Source organism: Aegilops tauschii, chromosome 7, assembly GCF_002575655.3.
Source record: "Aegilops tauschii subsp. strangulata cultivar AL8/78 chromosome 7, Aet v6.0, whole genome shotgun sequence".
Taxonomy (NCBI): domain Eukaryota; kingdom Viridiplantae; phylum Streptophyta; class Magnoliopsida; order Poales; family Poaceae; genus Aegilops; species Aegilops tauschii.
Window position 1 is genome coordinate 543,588,684 of NC_053041.3, and position 20,011 is coordinate 543,608,694.

Genomic DNA, 20,011 nt, shown 5'->3' on the forward strand with positions numbered 1-20,011 from the left:
TTGTAGCCACCATTCTGCAAATAAATTTAGCAGCCAATACTTGTTGAATAATCCTTGTGCATTTCTCTGTTTTCAGTTTTCATCTCTGTTTTGTCGCACTGTAGCCCGTCACGCTGTTGTCGACAGCTGCAGGTTAGTTCAGAGTTTTCAGTAGATAGTTTGTTTTTCTGTTGATAAGGTTAGTTGTCCTGGTCATCGGCTAACGATTCAGGACCGATTCCTGTGGACACACGATACCGCTCGTGGGATGGCGCAAGACTTACGGATCGTGGGGTTTCACCCTTTGCTTGTAACTCTGAATAATAGGAGTGAAAAACACTGAAAAAGTTGCAGTCGAGCGCAACACAAATCCCCTCTGTCTTCGTCTCTGTGAGTTCATCCATTGTGTTCCTGTGAGTGTATTTAGATCCTGTGCTAACAATTGGTACCTGAGCCTCTGAATCGCCATGGTTGGTACACCACCACCGGAGGCAGCTGCCGGATCCAAATCGCCCACCGGCGGGTCACGTCGCGTGCGCTCACCGAGCCGCGGACGGAGCAGGATGCGGAGAGGTGGCGGCGGTGAAGTGGTGGTGAGGGAGACCATCGTGAGGGAGACCGGTGGCGGCGCTGTCTCGTGGCCAATCCTCACGAAGACGAACTACACGAAGTGGGCCATCCTGATGCGTGTCAAGATGCAGGGCGCGGGACTCTGGGAGGCCATCGACCCCAGCGACGCACCGGAGCGACAGGAGAGGCAGGCCCTAGGCGCCATCCTGAGCTCAGTGCCGCCTGAGCTGGTCCAAATCCTGGCTGCCAAGGACGATGCAAAGGTGGCTTGGGACACGATCAAGACGCTCCGCGTCGGCGTGGATCGCGTGCGGGAAGCACGTCGACAGAAGCTGCGGAAGGATTTCGACGCGCTCGCGTTCAAGGCCGGGGAGAACGTCGAGGACTTCTCTCTCCGTGTCTCGAGTGTGGTGACGGAGCTGCAGGCTCTTGGAGACACCACCTCCGAGCTCGACGGCGTGCAGAAGATCTTGCGCGTCGTGCCATCCAGATACTCCCAGATGGCGTGCTCGATAGAGACGCTGCTGGATCTGAAGAATCTCTCCATCGATGAGCTGAGCGGGCGCCTGGCGGCGTCGGAAGGCCGCGGCGCGCCGGAGCAAGACTCGGGTGGGCGCCTGCTCCTGACGGAGGAGGAATGGCGCGCCCGGCTGGGAAATCGTCACGCCGGGGACAGCTCGTCCGGCGGCGGCGGAAAAGGCAAGAAGCCACAGGGTCGTCCTCAGAATAGGGATGGCGGAGGCAAGGTCGACGGCGGCGGAAAGCCACCGCGCCGCAACGGGAAGTGCAATTACTGCGGCATCGACGGCCACTGGGCTCGTGAATGCCGCAAGGCGCAGCGCGACCGTGCTATCCAGGGGAAGCGGGAGGAGGCCAATCTCGTGCAGGCTCCGGCCGATGATAACGATGGCGATCCTACCATGTTCATGATCCAGGAGGTGTCGCTGTCTGCCGCAGGCGCGGCCGAGCACGTCTTCCTCAATGAAGAGCGAGCACACACCGTCCTCCGTCGCTCCTCTGACGACATCGACCCTGCCTGGTACCTGGACACAGGTGCGTCAAACCACATGACGGGCGACGAGGCTGCATTCGCTGAGCTGGACAGGGGAGTGGCCGGCACCGTGAGGTTCGGTGACGGCTCCCTTGTGGAAATTCATGGCCGAGGAACGGTTCTATTCGCCGTGGGCGGAGAAGATCACCGGGCCCTGACGAGGTGTACTGGATCCCTCGACTGAAGACGAACATCGTCTCGATCGGCCAACTGGACGAGATCGGCTGCCCGACGCTTGTCAAGGACGGGTTCATGACCGTCCGCGACCACCAGCAACGCGTCCTCGCCAGAGTACCTCGTGCGCGCAACAGGCTCTACGTTGTGCACCTCCAGCTTGTCAGGCATGTGTGCTTGGCTGCGCACGCCGCCGAGGACGCATGGCGGTGGCACGCCCGTTTTGGCCATCAGCACTTCGATGGGCTTGCAAGGTTGGCCCGTCAGGGCATGGTGCGCGGACTGCCACTGATCGATCACAGCGAGCAGGTCTGTGACGCTTGTCTTGTTGGAAAGCAACGCCGAGTCCCATTCCCGAAGCAAGCGAAGTTTCGCGCCTCAGAGCCACTGGAGCTAGTTCACGGCGACTTGTGCGGACCGATCTCGCCGGCAACGCCGAGTGGAAGAAAGTACTTCCTCCTCCTTGTGGACGATCACAGCAGGTTCATGTGGTTGTCCTTGTTGCACAGCAAAGATGAAGCAGCAGAGTCCATTCGCAGATTCCAGGCGAGAGTTGAGCGAGAGACAGGCCGCAAGCTCAAGACGCTCAGGACAGATCGAGGCGGGGAATTCAACTCAAATGACCTCACAGCCTATCTTGCTGATCTCGGTGTCCAGCGACACCTCACTGCTCCCTACACGCCTCAGCAGAACGGCGTGGTAGAGCGGCGAAATCAGACAGTGGTAGGAACGGCGAGATGCATGATGAAGGCCATGGGAGTTCCCGCTCGGTTTTGGGGTGAAGCAGTATCCACTGCTGTCTTCGTGCTCAACCACGCATACACCAGAAGTGTAAAGGGGCAAACACCGTTCGAGGCCTGGTGTGGGAGGAAGCCGAACGTCGACATCCTGCGCGTGTTTGGGTGCGTCGCTCACGCCAAATACACACGGCCTCACCTGAGCAAGCTGGAAGATCGAAGCAAGCGCATGGTCTTCTTCGGGTACGAGAACGGAAGCAAAGCCTATCGTCTCTATGACCCAGACGAGGACAAGATTATCGTGTCTCGTGATGTCGTGTTCGAGGAGGCAAAGGCATGGAACTGGGAGGGAATACAGCCTGCAGCGCCGGGTATGAACTTCGTCATCGACCCGCTGTCTACTCTGTCTGGTGGCTCGCCCGGTGGGACGATATCCACATCACCGAGCACCGCCTCGGCACGCTCGCTGTCGCCACTCACGGCCACGACGCCAGGCATAGGGAGCGCAGGCTGCAGCAGCTCGACATCACCATCTGCTGCTGTGCCTGGCACACCTGTGGTTTCAGAAGCAGAACGTACACCGCCGGCGCCCGTCGTACCTGTGCACACAATGAAGACGAGGGCGCAAGACGGCATCTTCCTCCCTAACCGCAAGTACATCGACACCACCGAAGAACCTGCAACTCCCTCCTCACCTCAGTCACCAGAGATTGACGACGAGGAGGAGGACCCTGACTATGAGCTTGGTCTGGTACTTGGTCAGGAACCAGGCACGTTTGAAGAAGCAGAGCACCACGAGTGCTGGCAGCTGGCCATGGCAGACGAAATGGCCGCGATCGAGGCTAACCATACCTGGACCTTGGTTGATCTGCCTCGAGGGCACCGTCCGATTGGACTGAAGTGGGTTTACAAGGTGAAAAAGGATGCTGATGGTGAAATAGTGAAACACAAAGCACGCTTGGTGGCGAAGGGATATGTGCAGAAACAAGGCATTGACTATGAAGAAGTCTTTGCACAAGTGGCAAGAATGGAGTCAGTGCGCTTGCTTCTCGCCATGGCAGCTAGAGCAGGTTGGACAGTGCATCACATGGATGTGAAATCTGCATTTCTGAATGGTGAGCTCAAGGAAGAAGTGTATGTGACGCAGCCTCCAGGGTTTATCGTTGCAGGTCAAACAAGCTAGGTTCTGAAGCTGGATAAGGCCTTGTACGGGCTGAAACAAGCCCCTCGAGCTTGGAACACCAAGCTAGACACCTGCTTGACTGATCTGAAGTTCAAGAGGTGTCCCTCTGAGCATGGAATATATGCAAGAGGGGATGCAGAATCTCGACTGGTAGTTGGGGTTTATGTAGATGATCTGATCATCACAGGATCGGATGAAGAGGAGATCAGGAAGTTTAAGAGTGAGATGGAAATGCTGTTCAAAATGAGTGATCTAGGACATCTGAATTATTATCTGGGAATAGAGGTTCATCAGCACAGTGGTGGGATTGATCTCTGTCAGGCTAGTTATGCTGCCAAGATACTTGACAGAGCTGACATGACTGGTTGCAACTCCTGCCCTGTGCCCATGGAGCCTAGATTCAAGTTGAGCAAGGTTAGTTCTGCACAACCAGTAGATACAACTGAATTCAGAAGCATAGTAGGGATGCTGCGTTACCTCATTCACACAAGGCCGGATCTCACATTCTCAGTTGGGTTTGTGTCAAGGTTCATGGAGGCGCCTACCATGGAACACTTGGCAGCAGTGAAGCACATCCTGCGCTACATTGCAGGAACTCTGAATTGGGGAGTGCACTACTCCCGTGGCGCGGTTGATGCTCCCTTGATTGGATACAGTGACAGCGATCTTGGTGGATGCATTGATACGCGCAGAAGCACCACAGGCCTCATGTTCTTCCTTGGAAGCAACCTTGTGAGCTGGCAATCGAAGAAACAGAGCATCGTGACCCTCTCCTCGTGTGAGGCTGAATATGTTGCTGCAACAGCAGCAGCCTGTCAAGGTGTGTGGCTGGCACGCCTCCTCAGTGAGATCAAGGTAGAAGCAGTGAGATCAGTGGTGCTCAATATGGACAACAAATCGGCAATGTCACTTTGCAAGAACCCTGTTTTCCACGAGCGAAGCAAACACATTGATATCAAGTATCACTACATCAGGGAATGTGTGGAAAATGGGAAGATACATATCGAGTTTGTGAGGTCTGAAGAGCAGAAGGCTGACTTGCTTACCAAAGCTCTTGGCCGTGGCAAACTCCAGGAACAGCGAGCAAAGATCGGTATGGTGGAGATTACAAAGATGCACAAGTCTTAGGGAGTGAATGTTGAATAATCCTTGTGCATTTCTCTGTTTTCAGTTTTCATCTCTGTTTTGTCGCACTGTAGCCCGTCACGCTGTTGTCGACAGCTGCAGGTTAGTTCAGAGTTTTCAGTAGATAGTTTGTTTTTCTGTTGATAAGGTTAGTTGTCCTGGTCATCGGCTAACAATTCAGGATCGATTCCTGTGGACACACGATACCGCTCGTGGGATGGCGCGAGACTTACGGATCGTGGGGTTTCACCCTTTGCTTGTAACTCTGAATAATAGGAGTGAAAAACACTGAAAAAGATGCAATCTAAGCGCAACACAAATCCCCTCTGTCTTCGTCTCTGTGAGTTCATCCATTGAGTTCCTGTGAGTGTATTTAGATCCTGTGCTAACAATACTCATACAACATCACATACAACTCAAGCATCATATCACATCACATGCAACTCAAGCATCATATCACTAACATAAAACCCATTGAAAAAGATCAATGCCACACTTGAAATAGCACAGGTATATGACAAAGATCAAAACTAGGACATTTTACAATGTATAATAAACAAATTTGAATGCAATAAAAGAATCTATTATGAGATATAACAATCACCGGCACTAAAAAGTCATTAGGAGTCAGGTTCAAGCTAATCATGTTTCTACGAATAAGCATTTTAGGCTCAGAGTTACCAGCACACTGCGTTATGCAGCAGCGCTGGCTAGTTACTGATCTGTCACCGCAAGCCATGACCCATGTGGTTGCTCGAGCGGCGGAGTTTGTCAAGCAGAAACTTTCCAGCAACTTAATCAAGCACCCCAAGTTCTTCACCGATAGCAGGTCTGCTATTGGTATTATATACCTCCATGAATACGAAACATAACCTTGAACAAAACACAATGCAAAACATAGTTTGCTTAATTGGGTACTGAGTTTCGAATCCCTGAAATGTCCTCCTGCGGCTGAAACTATCACCCATACGGATTAGGAACTCCTGAAGCAATATGTGGTTGCCGGTCCAGAGATCAAGGTTTGTAACAAAGATCATATTCATCTTCAGACTACTGGCTTGTGGCCCCTTCAACCATATCACGAGGACAACAACATTGTTAGTTGATACGGTACTACTCTGAGATTTGAAACATCTGCCGTCTGCAACAGGAGGAGGTGGTCGACAGCTCTCTGGAGTTTCTCATCCTGGCGAGCGACAGGTTGTGGGACGTCGTGACCAACGAGGTAAACACACTATTCATCCTTGCACCAGCTCGACTAACCTCACGGATAGCAAAGATGTAGAATTCTGAGATAACCGCCCTGTTTACCAAGAAGCCGTGGCCATGGTGAAGCCAACCGTGGACTCGCAGGAGGTGGCCAAGAAGCTCCTCGTCGATGCAACGAAGAGGGGAAGCACCGACAACATCACCTGCGTCGTCGACGTCCGTTTCCTGGACCAGCAGCCCCCCGACGGCCACCAACGGATCCCCAACCACTGTCGTGCCGGGGAAATGTTTAACTGAACTGAACATTTCCTCTTCGAAGCGCGTAGGCTTCACAGGGCAATGTGCTGTGCAAGCAGTGTGTCTGATGACGTATTTTCATTTCAAATTTCAATTTCTGTAAATGTGCATCTCCGGCTGGCGGTCTATTTGCACAGCACGATGCTAATTCAGCCAAGAAAACCGTCAATAGAAATGAAAACATGAAAAAGAAGCTAACCAAAAAATCATCTAAACATGTTAACGAAAAAAAAATGATATAGCAAAAAAAAACGCAGTGGGGAACTGCTCAGGTTTCTGTTAGAAGTCTCTAGGTTCTCAGGGCACCTGACCAGACCACTTGCTCTGTATTCTAACTGTTCCGTCTAGTGCTGAGACCCTGATGTTTATGAGAGCTCAGGTTGGATCACCTGAAATTGTTGGTGGATGCTTTTGCCTTGGCCTCTGGCCATAGAGTCAACTGTAGCAAGTTAAGCATCTACTGCACCAACACCCATGACGATGAGCATCCTTGCTCATGCTTGTAGAAAAGGTACAGTGCCATTCAGGTAATTGGGGATTCCTCTCTGCCTTGCCAAGCCCAAGAAGATTAAACGCGACTGCTCATTTTCTTGGAACTACTAGAAGACTACAATCTGCTATGTTGTATTATCTTCCCTGACCACCTTTTTTATGAGTTGCATCAAACTTCAAAAAGGACTGTCTTTCGGGTGAGGACATGAGTACCTATGCCCTTGTTTGTTGATCCAAAGATGAAGGAGGATTGGGGATCTTGAATTTGGAAAACCATAGTAGCTCTTTACTTCTGAAGAACATTAACAAATTCATTAATAAACAGGGTAACGAAATCTCGAGGACAACGACGTGCGCACGCTGGACCAGGCGCTGCTGCAGGCGGCTACGCAGGGTTGCCGGAGCGCTGCTGCGGGCGTGCTGGCGCGGGGCCGGGCGCTGCTGCAGACGCGCTGGCTGACCGAGCACTGCCGTTGCGGGCACGCGGGCGCCCGCGAGGCTGCCGGAGCACTGCACACGCGGGCGCACGAGCACGGAACAGGCACGGCGGCCAAGGCGAGCGAGACTGGTGGGCGATGTTGCGGCTGAGCTCGGTGGGCCGGCGCTGCAGCGGACTGCGAGGGGCGCGCAGGCGCGGCCCGAGCTCGGCCCACGCTAGCTGGCGAACGCGGCAGCAGGAGCTCGTGGGTGCGGACGCGGCAGCACGAGCTTGCGAGCGAGGGCGCGAGCATAGACACGACAACAGGAGCTCACAGGCGCGGGAGCAGGACCTCACGCCAGAGCTCTCGGGTGCAGGCAGACACGACGTGCCGGCAGGTGCGAGCACACGCGCGGCCGGGGCGGCTCGCGGTGGCTGCGGCGGTGAGCGCAGCGCGACCAGCCGAGCGGCGAGCACAGCACGAAGGCGGCTGCGAGCGCGGTGTGAGGGCAGCGGCGGGCGCGAGTACGGCTCAAGGCGAGCGCGGGCGTACTCAACGTGTGCGTGGCCGAGGCAGACAGTTTTGAGATAGTCGCCGCACTGGGCGCCTCCACCAAGAGCCGGACATGCGTGTCCATTTTAGCACCCATTGCCACCTTAAACGGAAAAAAAAAAACAGTCAAACTGGAGTTTAGGGGGTCATGCGGTGGAGTTGGCGTGACTGCCAAAGACCTAGAAGGTTGTTTTCACCTGCCTTTGTCTGAAGAGTCCTATGAACAATCACAACATGACAATAATCAGAAGGATTATCAGGCTGTTAATGGGCATCAATCTCTATCTGGACATTTTTCTCCACCACTGAATACCAAATGGTTATGGCTGAATCATAAAGTATTCTTCTGGCTGCTAATGGAATAACAGGTAATTCCTAAAACAGAAGTTCTTCATCGAGCACTACACATGTGTCATGTTTGCTAGCTGTCCTTGAGAACAGAGGCAAGGCCCATCAATTCTTTCACTATGGAAATCCATCTACCCCAATGGAACCCTCCTGTTGTAGTTGGTCAGTTTCATAATGTCATTGTTCATTTCAAAGACCTTTTTGAATGCACCTTTCTTCCTGAAGATCTTTATCAATGGAAATCAATTGGTTTGCCTTTCATTGGCTCTTTGATCCTTCTCTCCAGGCCGTACATAGTTGCGTATTTTCTTTTGGTCTTCTAGCTAGTTTTTCATTTTCTTTTCTTCTTTGATTTATACTCGTATATAGTTATTTGAAAATCAAAGACAAAATACACGCAACACATTCTACTGTTCCCCGTAAGAAAGGCATTCGTTTTGGTGTCGTGTAATCTGTTTTGGTTGGCAAGTCTTAATCCTCGAATTCTATTTGTGAATCTAGAACTGAAATGCTGAAATGAAGATTTGTTTTTTCAACAGAGTGCTAAATTCACAAAGAAAACCGTCAATAGACAATTCAAGTAACATCAAAGAATATTTTCAAAAAAGAAATCTCCAGTGGGGATGAGGAGTTGCTCAGGTAACCGCTCAGGAGGAAATAGTATTTCCCAGACTCATCAAGCAGGGATCTGCTTTCAACACTGATAGATCTCATCATCGCAACGAACATCCACCACCGATTGTCGGAACAACACAACGAAAGAGATAAAGAACCGTGATGAAAACACCAACAAAAGATCAAAAGCGGTGAATCTGAAAGGGCATGAATGAATCGGCTCAGACTACTTTTAAGGTCTTCAAGGCGGATGAAAACCCGCCGTTAAGACGAGCGAACCTTGTTTTTCCTCACCGCCGTTGACTCCCTTCGATAAATTAAACACTCGTAGGACAAAAGACAAAACAAACAGCAGAGAACTAAACACCAAAAGGCTTGGTAGATCCTTGAGATCTGTTTCGGCTCAGACTACTTTTAAGGTCTTCAAGGCGGATTAAAACCCGCCGTTAAGACGAGCGAACCTTGTTTTTCCTCACCGCCGGCGCCGGGGACGGATCCCCATTGCTGTCAAAGAAAGAGAATGCAAAGTGCAAAAAATTCCAGAACGAAGAAGAAAACAGCAAACGAACGATGAGAAGAACAGAACAGGAGTGAACTGAAGGAGAACTCGAGCAAGATCTAGCTTCGATATCTCTTGCATTGAATGAGCTACCAAGAAGATACAGTGACGAGGGCGGCCAGCAGGCGGCGCGGTGGTGGTAGATGGAAGGAAACCTAGGAGGTGACGAGCTACTTATAGGGAGACGGTCCCGTGAAAGCCCTCGGAGGTTGGGGTTATTTCCGTACATGCCATCTCATAATGGCCTAGGAGTCCAGCCCGGTACGGCCCGTGACGTCCCTTTTCCCCTCCCACCAGAAGGCCCATGAACGCCCCCGTAAGACATTTCTCAAAAAAAAAGGGGGGGGGGGGGGGGGGGGGGGGGGGGGGGGGGGAGGGAAAAACGCAAGCATCTGCACATCAATCCATTGATTTCTTCTCCTCGCAGCAGCCTCTCCACTAAGTTCTCGTGGGCAACAGGGCAAACCTGGGCTATGCGATGGAATTTAACCAACAGACATTTAGTTCGTCCAACACAATTACATAAGTCAAGAGCGATCTACTTACTGCTAGCAAATGAATAGGATATTTGGATCACCATTCTCCGACGCGCTCAGCCTAATGAAGCGCCTTAATTAGCAGGGGCTTCCCAGATGGTTGGGTTCGTCAGGTGGAAGAGCTTATTTCCGCTATGATGTCACCCATTTCTTGCATATGTATTTCAATTTTGCAGGGCTTCACATATACAATGAGCATTTGTCCTTCAATACCATTTCTCGTATGCCAGCATGTAGAAGACCAACTCGGCATGTTAGTTCCAGGATGTCTAGACAGGTGCCATGTAGAGGGAATAAGGTTCCTACATGTCAGCCACATCGTGGAAGGTGCACCGATGAACCCTACTACAAATGACTCTTTCTAAGCCATCAAATTTTAGATGACACATGAGTTGGTGAAGATGGTCTGAGGGGTTGTATTGTGGGAAAATCATTCGATCCCGATGCCTCTAATCTCTACGCCTTCTCAACATAACTTTGGTTTTTCATTCGTTCTATGCTAAACTTACTTAGACTTTCATCTACATATTTCATGTACCAAAACACTAAAATTAAAGGGTTGTGTTGGCCATATGAATGAATCAGATGATGGATTTTGTTTCCTTCTCAAGTGAAGATGGGGCAGTGGTATATATATATATATATATATATATATATATATATATATATATATATATATATATATATATATATATATATATAGGACGCTTTGATTGCCCATTTACTTGCAGCACTTTTCTTATCTTTACTACCTTTAAGTTTTTACACTATTCTTAAATGGTAGTTGGTGGTCTCTCTTAGGCCAATGCATTGGCTCTTAACTTGTCATCCTCGGTGGTGATCATTTTTTAGAGTCAAGCACCCCGATGAAATTTCTCTTAGGTGTTGTTTTCAAGTGGTGTCGTATTCAATTGATTCAGGGATCACATGCGCATCCCAATATTGTGGCATAGTTGTTGAGGAAAGAGGATGAGAGAAACATAGGGAAATAAGCCACGCCACATCAAAGCATTAATTACACTATAACACTATGTAGAGAAACGCTCTAAGGAGTTGTTTGGATAAGGGGTTTATACCAAACATGTTTCTACTAATCACGTTTAGGAACCTGACCACCTAAAACCATGTTGCTTATCCTAACTAATCTCCCGATACCAAAAAACTCAAAAAATAAGTATTTGGAAAAACGACTATTAGTGGTTTTTCCATAAACCAGTTTAGCTAGATCGCTAAGTCCTTTGTCAGCTGTTCCAGGTATGCTGCTGCTCCTTGACAAGGACGACGGCCGTGTTCCTCCTGGCCGTGGGCATGCTAGGCGCTGCCCCCGCTGCCGTGTATCTGTCTTAGCCATTCCAGGTACCATGGTGCTGCTCCTTGGCCAGGATGACGGCCGCGTTCTTCCTGACCATGGGCATGCTTGGCGCTGTCGCGACCGCCGTGTCTGTGATGAGACGTACTGATGTCTTCCAGGAGACGGCGACACACATCATCCAATACGGCAAGGTCAGCTGATTCCAGGTGTGGTGCAAATCCAACACGTCAGTATAATGAAGCACCTTAATTAGCATGGGCTTCCTAGACGGTTGGGATCGTCAAGTGGAAGAGCTCGTTTTTGATATGATGTCACCCATTTCTTGCATATGTACTTCAATTTTGTACGGCTTCACGTATCTGATGAGCAATTGTCCTTCAATATCATTTCTTGTATGGTGCCATGTAGAAGACTAGCTACACATGCTAGTTACAGGATGTCTAGATGAGCGCCATGTAGAGGGAACAAGGTTCCTACATGTCGGCCACAACATGGAAGGTACACCGATGAACCCTACGACAAATGACTCTTTCCGAGCCATCCAATTTTAGATGACACAAGAGTCGATGCAGATGGTATGAGGGATTGTGTTGTGGGAAAATCATATGCTTAATAAAGATGTCATTTCGGTCCCGATGCCTCTAATCTCTAAGCCTTCTCAACACCACTTTGTTTTTTCAATCGTTCTATGCTAAACTTACTTAGACTTTCACCTACATATTTGATGTACCAAAACACTAAAATTAAAGGGTTGTATTGGCCATATGAATGAATGAGATGATGGATTTTGTTTCCTTCTCAAGTGAAGATAGGGTAGTGTTATGTGCATAGGACGCTTTGATTGCCCATTTACTTGCAAATAATTTTCTTATCTTTACTACCTTTAAGTTTTTACACTATTCCTAAATGGCAGTTGGTGGTCTGTGTTAGGCCAATGGATTGGCTCTTAACTCGTCATGCTAGGTGGTGATAATTTTTTAGAGTCAAACATCCCGATGAATTTTCTCTTCGGTGTTGTTTTCAAGTGGTGTTGTATTCAATTGATTTAGGGATCACATGCGCATCCCGATATTGTGGTCTGGTTGTAGAGAAAAGAGAATGAGAGAAACATAGAAAAATAAGCCACACCACATTAAAGCATTAATTACACTGTGTAGAGAAAAGCTCTAAGAGTTGTATTTCCACGAACATACAATTTCCTTCTCTTTCATCTTTAACTGATGTACCTTCACTATGTATGGAGACGGTCCCGGGAAAGCCCTTAGAGCTTGGGGTTATTTTTGTACATGCCAGCAAATCATGGGCTAAAAGTCCAACCTAGCACAACCTGTGAGTTTCCAGCCCCGCGCTTGAGTTTCCAACCCAGTGTTTGAGTTTCCATCTAGTTCTCTCTCTCTGTGTGTGTGTATGTGTGGCCGGCGTAGCTGGCACCACAAGGCCTATAAAGGCCCACGTAATGTTTTTCTCACTTCAGCTGAACTTGATAGGAAAAACAAGCTCCCCTAGAAAAATTGATAGGAAAAAAAGCAACGCAGGTGCACACACACCAAGATGTGCATTTCAACTAGTTTTGTCGAGTTGTTACAAAACCTAATTTTCTCGAGAGAACTTAGGCGGTGTGAAGTAATAACCGACATACATTCTGTCTGTCCAACACGATGACATGAGTTAGAAGCGATCTACTTAATGCTAATAACAAATAGGATGTTTGGAGTAGCATTCCCCAACGCGCTTAGCCTAATGAAGCATCTTAGGTGGAGCTTACCGGAATGGGTATGCTTGTTCGTAAGGTAGAAAACCCATTTCTACTGTGATGTGACCCATTCTTGGCACGCGGGACCCGAAATGTGCAGCCCGGTACGGCCTGTGAGCCCGTTATTTTTCACAAAAAATGCGAGATAGATGGAACGCAGCAAGTGGGGCGGCCCATCAAGTCACGATTTTCCCCGTTTTCTTCTGTTTTGCTTTTCTATATTTTTTCTCTTTTGGTTTCTATTTTCATGTCCTTTTATCCTTTATTTTTAAATGTTTCATCGCACATTTTTAAAAAGTTAATAATGTATTAAAAATGGTTAAACGAGTATAATAAATATTCCTAATGTATACAAAAAATGTCTAATGGGTATTGAAAGAAGTAGGTACCAATACATATATTCAAAAAAATGTCAATACATATTTGAAACATGTTAAATATGTATATAAAGTGTTCGTAATGTATATGTACAATCTGTATGAAAAAATGTAGTCATCAAAACATATATTTGACAAACGTTAATCAAGTATTTCAAAAAAATATTGGGTGTGTATAGAAAAAATATTCTTGCTGTATACGAAAAAATTATAATGTGTATGGAAAAGGTAGACACTAAAATATGTTAATCAAATATTTAATATATGTTAACCGACTATAAAAATGTTACTAATGTATACAAAAAATGTACAACATGCACGAAAAAAAGTAGATATCAAACCATATATTTGAAAATATGTTAATTTTGTGTTTGAAAAATGTTAAATATGTATAATAAAATGTTCCTGGTGCACACAAAAATGTGCAACATAAATGAAAATATGTAGACATAAAAAAACATATATTCTAACTTTTTTTATTTAAAAAGTGATATAGATGTATAAAAAATGACCTGGTGCATACCAAAAATTTACACTTGTGTGCGAGTGAAATAAAAAACGAACAATAAAACTGATGAAAACTGGAAGGATAAGGAAAAGGAAACCAAGAAACAAGCAAATAAAACATGAGAGAAAAATAAGAAAAACTGCTACCCAAGGCATCCCCTTATTGGGCCAGCCCATGAGCAGGCGAGCCACAACTACATCTCGCAGTAGGTGAGATATAGCTCTGGCGCGTATTCTCTCTCTCTCTCTGCGCGCGCGCGTGTTTGTTTGTTTGTGTGTGTGTGTGTGTGTGAAAACCGGAAAGAAAAAAAGAAACAAACAAATAAAACCTGAGAAAAAAAAACCCCAAGAAAAACTGCTACCCAATGCATCCCCTTATTGGGCCGGCCCATGAGCAGGCGAGCCACAGCTACATCTCGCAATAGGTGTGTGTGTGTGTGTGTGTGTGTGTGTGTGTGTGTGGAGCATAGCTAGCACCACAAGGCCAACACAATAATTTTCTCACTTCGGCTAAACTTCTAGAGAGAAAAAGTAACACGGGCATATGCACATCAAGCCATTGATTTCTTCTCCTCGCAATAGCCTCTTCACCGACTTCTCGAGAGCAAATTTGGGCTATGCGATGGAATTTAATCGACAGACATTTAGTTCGTCCAACACGATTACATGAGTCAAAGAGCGATCTACTACTGCTAACAAATGGATAGGACTTTGAATTAGCATTCGCCAGAGCGCTCAGCCTAATGAAGCACCTTAATTAGTAGTGGCTTCCCAAATCTGTTGTGATTGCCAGGTGCAACGGTTCATTTATGCTATGATGTCACCCACTCCTCGCATATGCTCTTCAACTTTGTAGGGTTTCTCATCTCTACTGAGCATATGTCGTTCAATAGCATTTCACGTATGGATTTATGTAGAAGATCACGAATATATGCTAGTTCCATGATGTCTAGATGGGCGCCATGTTGAGGGAATAAGGTTCCTACATGTCGGTCTAAACATGGAGGGTACACCCATGAACTCTACGACAAATGACACTTTCTGGGCCATGAAATTTTGGATGACAAAAAACCCACAAAAGATGATCCTAGGGATTGCGTTGCGGGTGTATCCTATGCTTAATTAGGACGTCATCTCGGTCCCGATGCCTCTTAACCCTACACCTTCTCAAGAACACTTTGGTTTTTCGATCATTCAACAGTAAACTTATGTAGACTTCCATTTGCATATTTGTTATACTCTAAAAATAAAGGGATGCCAATGTGGATGAATGAGGTGATCGATTTTGTTTCCTTCTCATGTGAAGATCGGGTAGTAGTATATATAGGACGCTTTGATGGCTCATTTTCTTGCATTGATTTACTTATCTTTACTACTTCTTGTCGTTACACTAGTTTAAATGGTAGTTGGTGGTATGCGGCAACATTGGTGTCATATACTACTCAACCGAACCCCCTCAGCTCCCTTAGATTCATAAATATATGACATCTGTTACCAACAAATTGTCCTACAGTTTGTCCTACAGTTGTGCATGCTCTCTTGATTGTTTCTATCCAAATGGTGCATGGCTCTCTAATGACTTCAACCTCATGTAGGATAATTTTTTAGTTGGAAGAAAGAGAAATGAAAAAAACAATGGACGAGCCTTGTTTCTAGCATGTTTTTATCGTACCAAACAGTAGTCACACACGTTTTTATTTAATTTTAATCACCACATGATTTTGGAAAACCACGAATATTAATTGCTAAATAGTATAACACTAATAAATGATCCATTATATTTTCCATTTGTTATGTCTAGTCAATAGAGGGGTCTACAAAAGACAATATTCTCGGCCACTTTACATTGCATTGATCATCTGTTGTCTCCTGGGCATAGCATTCCTATATGTATAAGGAAACATCCACTACGCTCATGATGTGTTAAACTTCTCGTTGACAGTGGAAGAAGGTTCCTGGCTTGTGCATAGAAGGTTAGTAAAAATCAAGATAAACTGTTAAAACATCATAAATTTCATTTCAATCAGTTGACAGTGGCAGAAGGGTAGCTAGCTTGTGCTATAGTGCCATTTTATCTGAAGTTTTGCAGATAACTGAATACTGTCACTTAACTGAATCTTTGTTTGTTCTAAATTGATAGGAAGTACCTAAATGCACCTATGTGGAATGGATTGACCCTGAGTGGCCTGATGCTTTGAAGATGAGCCTAGCTAGCATATGGAGCATGTATGAAGAGGAGACAAAACAGAAGCTAAGGCAAAATGTGTTGAGTGCTGAAGAGAACTTGAAGATTATGGAAGAGAAGACAAAGATGGAGAATGAGTTGAGACATTTCAAGCTTGAATTTGCTAAGATGGTGGCTGAAAAGTAGCAGGCAATGAGCCAATTAGGCACCACACAACTTGCTCAGGCTGATCTAAAGGAAGAGCTTGAGAAGAAGAAGATCACTGACAAATCAGTAACAAACATTCATCAGGTATTGAGGGCTAAGGCAGATAAAGAGAGGGACCAAGTCATGCAGGAGAGGGAACAAGTCATGCAAGAGAGGGATCAATTGAAGCAAGAGAAGAGAAAGTTTGAGTACATGATTGGTGACTTATTCAAACACAAAGACGAGAACCAAGGAGAAGATAAGGAAGCTTAAGGGGATGTTGAATGATTTTGACTGATCTTATGTTGTTCTTGTCCCAGTGTTAACTGAATTTGTCTCATTATTTGCCTGTCAACTGAATTTGAAGTTAACTAAATTTGTCTGAGTGTTGATAGTTATGTGTGACCGTTGCAGAATTTTTCAACTTAAATGGATTTATTTGTCAACTGAAATATGTTGTGAAATGATTTGAATTGAATTGACATGCTGTGTTGATTGTTTTCTGCTTAAATAAGGAAGTAACTAACAACATTGCTACATATTCAACATACCAAGATAACAGTTTTCAAATGAGAAAAAAATGGAAGAAGAAACATTGAGACTCCAGTCTTCATATCACTTGATCAATTATCCATTACAACCATCACAACATGCAGCTGAACCCAAAACAAGTACTTAATCTACTTATTGTGCTCACTTAAGAACAACTTCACATACCACTGATTTAACTACGTCTCACTTCTTCATAATTAAGATGAAACACATCACACAAAGCACCATAACAGCAGCCATCACCAGCTTTAGCAGCACTAGGATTTCTCTACCCAATCCAAGCAGCATAGCAACTTGCTTCTTGGTAGCAAAGTTCTTCTCACTAGGGGTGCCTAAATGTACTCTGCATGCACCTCTCCCAGCCATGCCCCTTCCAACTATGATTCTTGAGTTCATTGATTCAGTCCTCTTCCTCTCAAGATCCTCCATTTTATCCTCAGTTGCTCCTATTGCATCCACGGCAGCATCACCAACAAAAACCCTATCTTCAACCAGATGCTGCACATATTCTAGCTCCCAGCGCCAGAAATCACAGGTGACCTACATAAAAAATTAAATATTTATTTCACATGGACAAACAACCGAAACAATTCAAGGCATGTCTTTATAAAATAGAGGAAACACAGCAAATTTAGTTAACTGAAAAAGCTTAGTTAACTATAAAAGTTCAGTTAACTGAAAAGTTCAGTTAAGTATTATATGAAGACAACAACATCTCCAACAACTACTTATAGATCATGCATTACATGATTTCTTTGCTAGCCACAGAAGAAGATCTACTTGATGCAGTACCAGTGAAGAAGATCTACCACAGAGGAATAAATGATTACAATCGAACATGCCACACTTATAGTGTGTTTGCTGCACCTGTAGAAGACCCACCCACTGTGCTCCTCGGTGCAAGAGCGGTAGAACTTGACCTGGTCGCCACAATCCGGGCACCCGATCAATGGAACTACAACGGAGCGGCCACGCAGCCCAGAGCGCGCGCTCGATGATGACATGACGACTACGGCGGCAACACCGGCGGACGTAGCTCATAGAGGGCGGTGGCAATGGCTGCGGCGGCGGAGGGGGGCGGCGGCGAGGGAGTTTGCGAGCTAGGGTTAGGGTTGGGGAGAGCAGAGAGCGAGGGAGGGAGGGGGACGGGTGGCTCGGTCCGACGAGGTGTGCGACCAGGGGGGGCAGCTCTTTTAACTGACAATTTAGAAAAAAAATGCGTACATGCATATCCAAGCGAGCTAGGCGGATGTGGCAGTCAGCGCACACTTGGCAGCCGTTGGCTTGGGCCAGATCAGCAAATACGTATAGAAAATCATATTTTGGACCGTAGATGACCCCCTAGAGCAAGTTTAGTGACTGTATTTCGGGTATTTCTAACCACATGAACTAAAGTAACCACCAGCACAAGTTATAGGCCCTATAGTGAATTTTCCTCTTGAATCATTCATTTCTTCTTCTCGCAGCAACCTCTCAACAGTGTACGTGTGCGTCTCCACTAATTTTACCTCAGAAAACTTGGAGGATGCCACGGAATTTATCAGGCCTTCCGCCGCCTTTCAACATGATTTTTTTTGAAAGGGAGGCAAAAGATTTCCCTCGTCGATTAATTAAGAAATAAAATTGCCCAGTTAATTAACGAAAAACCGGGCGAAAAGCGATACATATAGACCACATGCGGACTACTCACTAAGAGAGAAACTCCATAACCCCATGGTCAACTCGACAAACACACATAACACGCAACAACCACAATCCCTCGCACTTCTATGCCGCAGAGAAGCCCCCAACAAAACCAAGGTTAAAGACACCAGACACCACCAAGTCCACGGAGATGAGCCAAATGGAGATGATGGTCGAAGAGACTGTGTATCATCCATTAAGGATGTGTTTGGTTTGAGGGATAGATTTGAGTGGATGTGGGTATCCCTAATCACCTGGCTAGGGATAGCCTCTTTTTTTGGTTGGGTGAGATGTGAACTAGCCATTTGTTTGTTTGGTTTGAGGGATGATGGGTGGATAACGAAATTGAAAAATCATATTCCTATCAAATAAACCATGTGCCTATTAAAAGCTAAAATATACGCATATGTGCACCCACCAGCCACGGATTAACACATATGTGCAACACACATCAGCTGCGGGACTAGTAGCTCACCGGCACATCTATAACCCGTCAATTGAGCAATACATCGCTAGAGTTACTAAGCTCCCACGAATTACAGCCCTATGGTTGATCCAGGCTTTAGGCGGCGCTCTAGACCTCGTGTGTAAGAGAAAGAATCATACTAGACATAGTCGGTTTGACCACACACATCGGTTCGCTGCCTTCTCCAACTTATCCACTCCTTTCCCTAATGTTGATCCTCTTCTGCCGCCGCGGGTGTCCGCCATCAGCAGGGACGATCGCCCCTGATCCCTCAGTCCATCCTAGCCTGATCTGGTCTACCTTCGGCTTCCGCCGTGTCGCCGCCTCCGCCATCACGCCCGCCTCCTCTGCGATGCCGCATCACACCCCAGGTCCCGCCCATCTTTGCTCCTCGCCCTGCTCCTCTGCCCCGTTGTGCCGGTTGCCGAGTCGCGCCTCTACAGGTCGGTGCCACGGGATCCGTTCCATGCGGCGCTTGTTCGTCTCGCCTCGGCGTCAGGAAAGGATTCCTCCATAACCTCCTCTGCACCGCCACTAACCCACTGATACGTCTCCAACGTATCTATAATTTTTGATTGTTCCATGCTATTATATTATCTGTTTTGGATGTTTATGGGCTTTATTAAACACTTTTATATTATTTTTGGGACTAACCTATTGACCCAGAGCCCAGTGCCAGTTCCTGTTTTTTCCTTTGTTTCAGCGTTTCGAAGAAAAGAAATATCAAACGGAGCCGAAACGGAATGAAACCTTCTGGAGAAGTTATTTTTGGAAGGAAATCAACCTGATAGACTTGGAGTGCACGTCAGGAAAGAAACGAGGGAGCCACGAGGTAGGGGGGCGTACCCTCCTCCCTCGTGGCTCCCCTGACGTACTTCTTCCTCCTATATATATCCATATACCCTAAAAACTTCGGGGAACAGAAAAGATCGGGAGTTCCGCCGTCGCAAGCCTCTGTAGCCACCAAAAACCAAACGGGACCCTGTTCCGGCACCCTGCCGGAGGGGGGAACCCTCACCGGTGGCCATCTTCATCATCCCAGCGCTCTCCATGACGAGGAGGGAGTAGTTCACCCTCGGGGCTGAGGGTATGTACCAGTAGCTATGTGTTTGATCTCTTTCTCTCTCTCTCGTGTTCTTGATTT

At 46.8% G+C, this 20,011-nt stretch overlaps 1 protein-coding gene and 1 non-coding gene across 2 annotated transcripts; one reads left to right on the forward strand and one right to left on the reverse strand.

The window, feature by feature from the left end:
- Positions 1–446: 446 nt before the first annotated feature.
- Positions 447–1,784, forward strand: LOC141027362 (uncharacterized). Its single transcript, XM_073504368.1, has one exon. The coding sequence runs from the start codon at positions 447–449 to the stop codon at positions 1,782–1,784; it is 1,338 nt and encodes a 445-aa protein (XP_073360469.1).
- Positions 1,785–8,767: 6,983 nt separating this feature from the next.
- Positions 8,768–8,858, reverse strand: LOC120970175 (small nucleolar RNA snoR128). The gene has a single exon (XR_005764913.1). It is a non-coding gene; the product is annotated as a small nucleolar RNA snoR128 (small nucleolar RNA).
- Between the last annotated feature and the right edge of the window lie 11,153 nt (positions 8,859–20,011).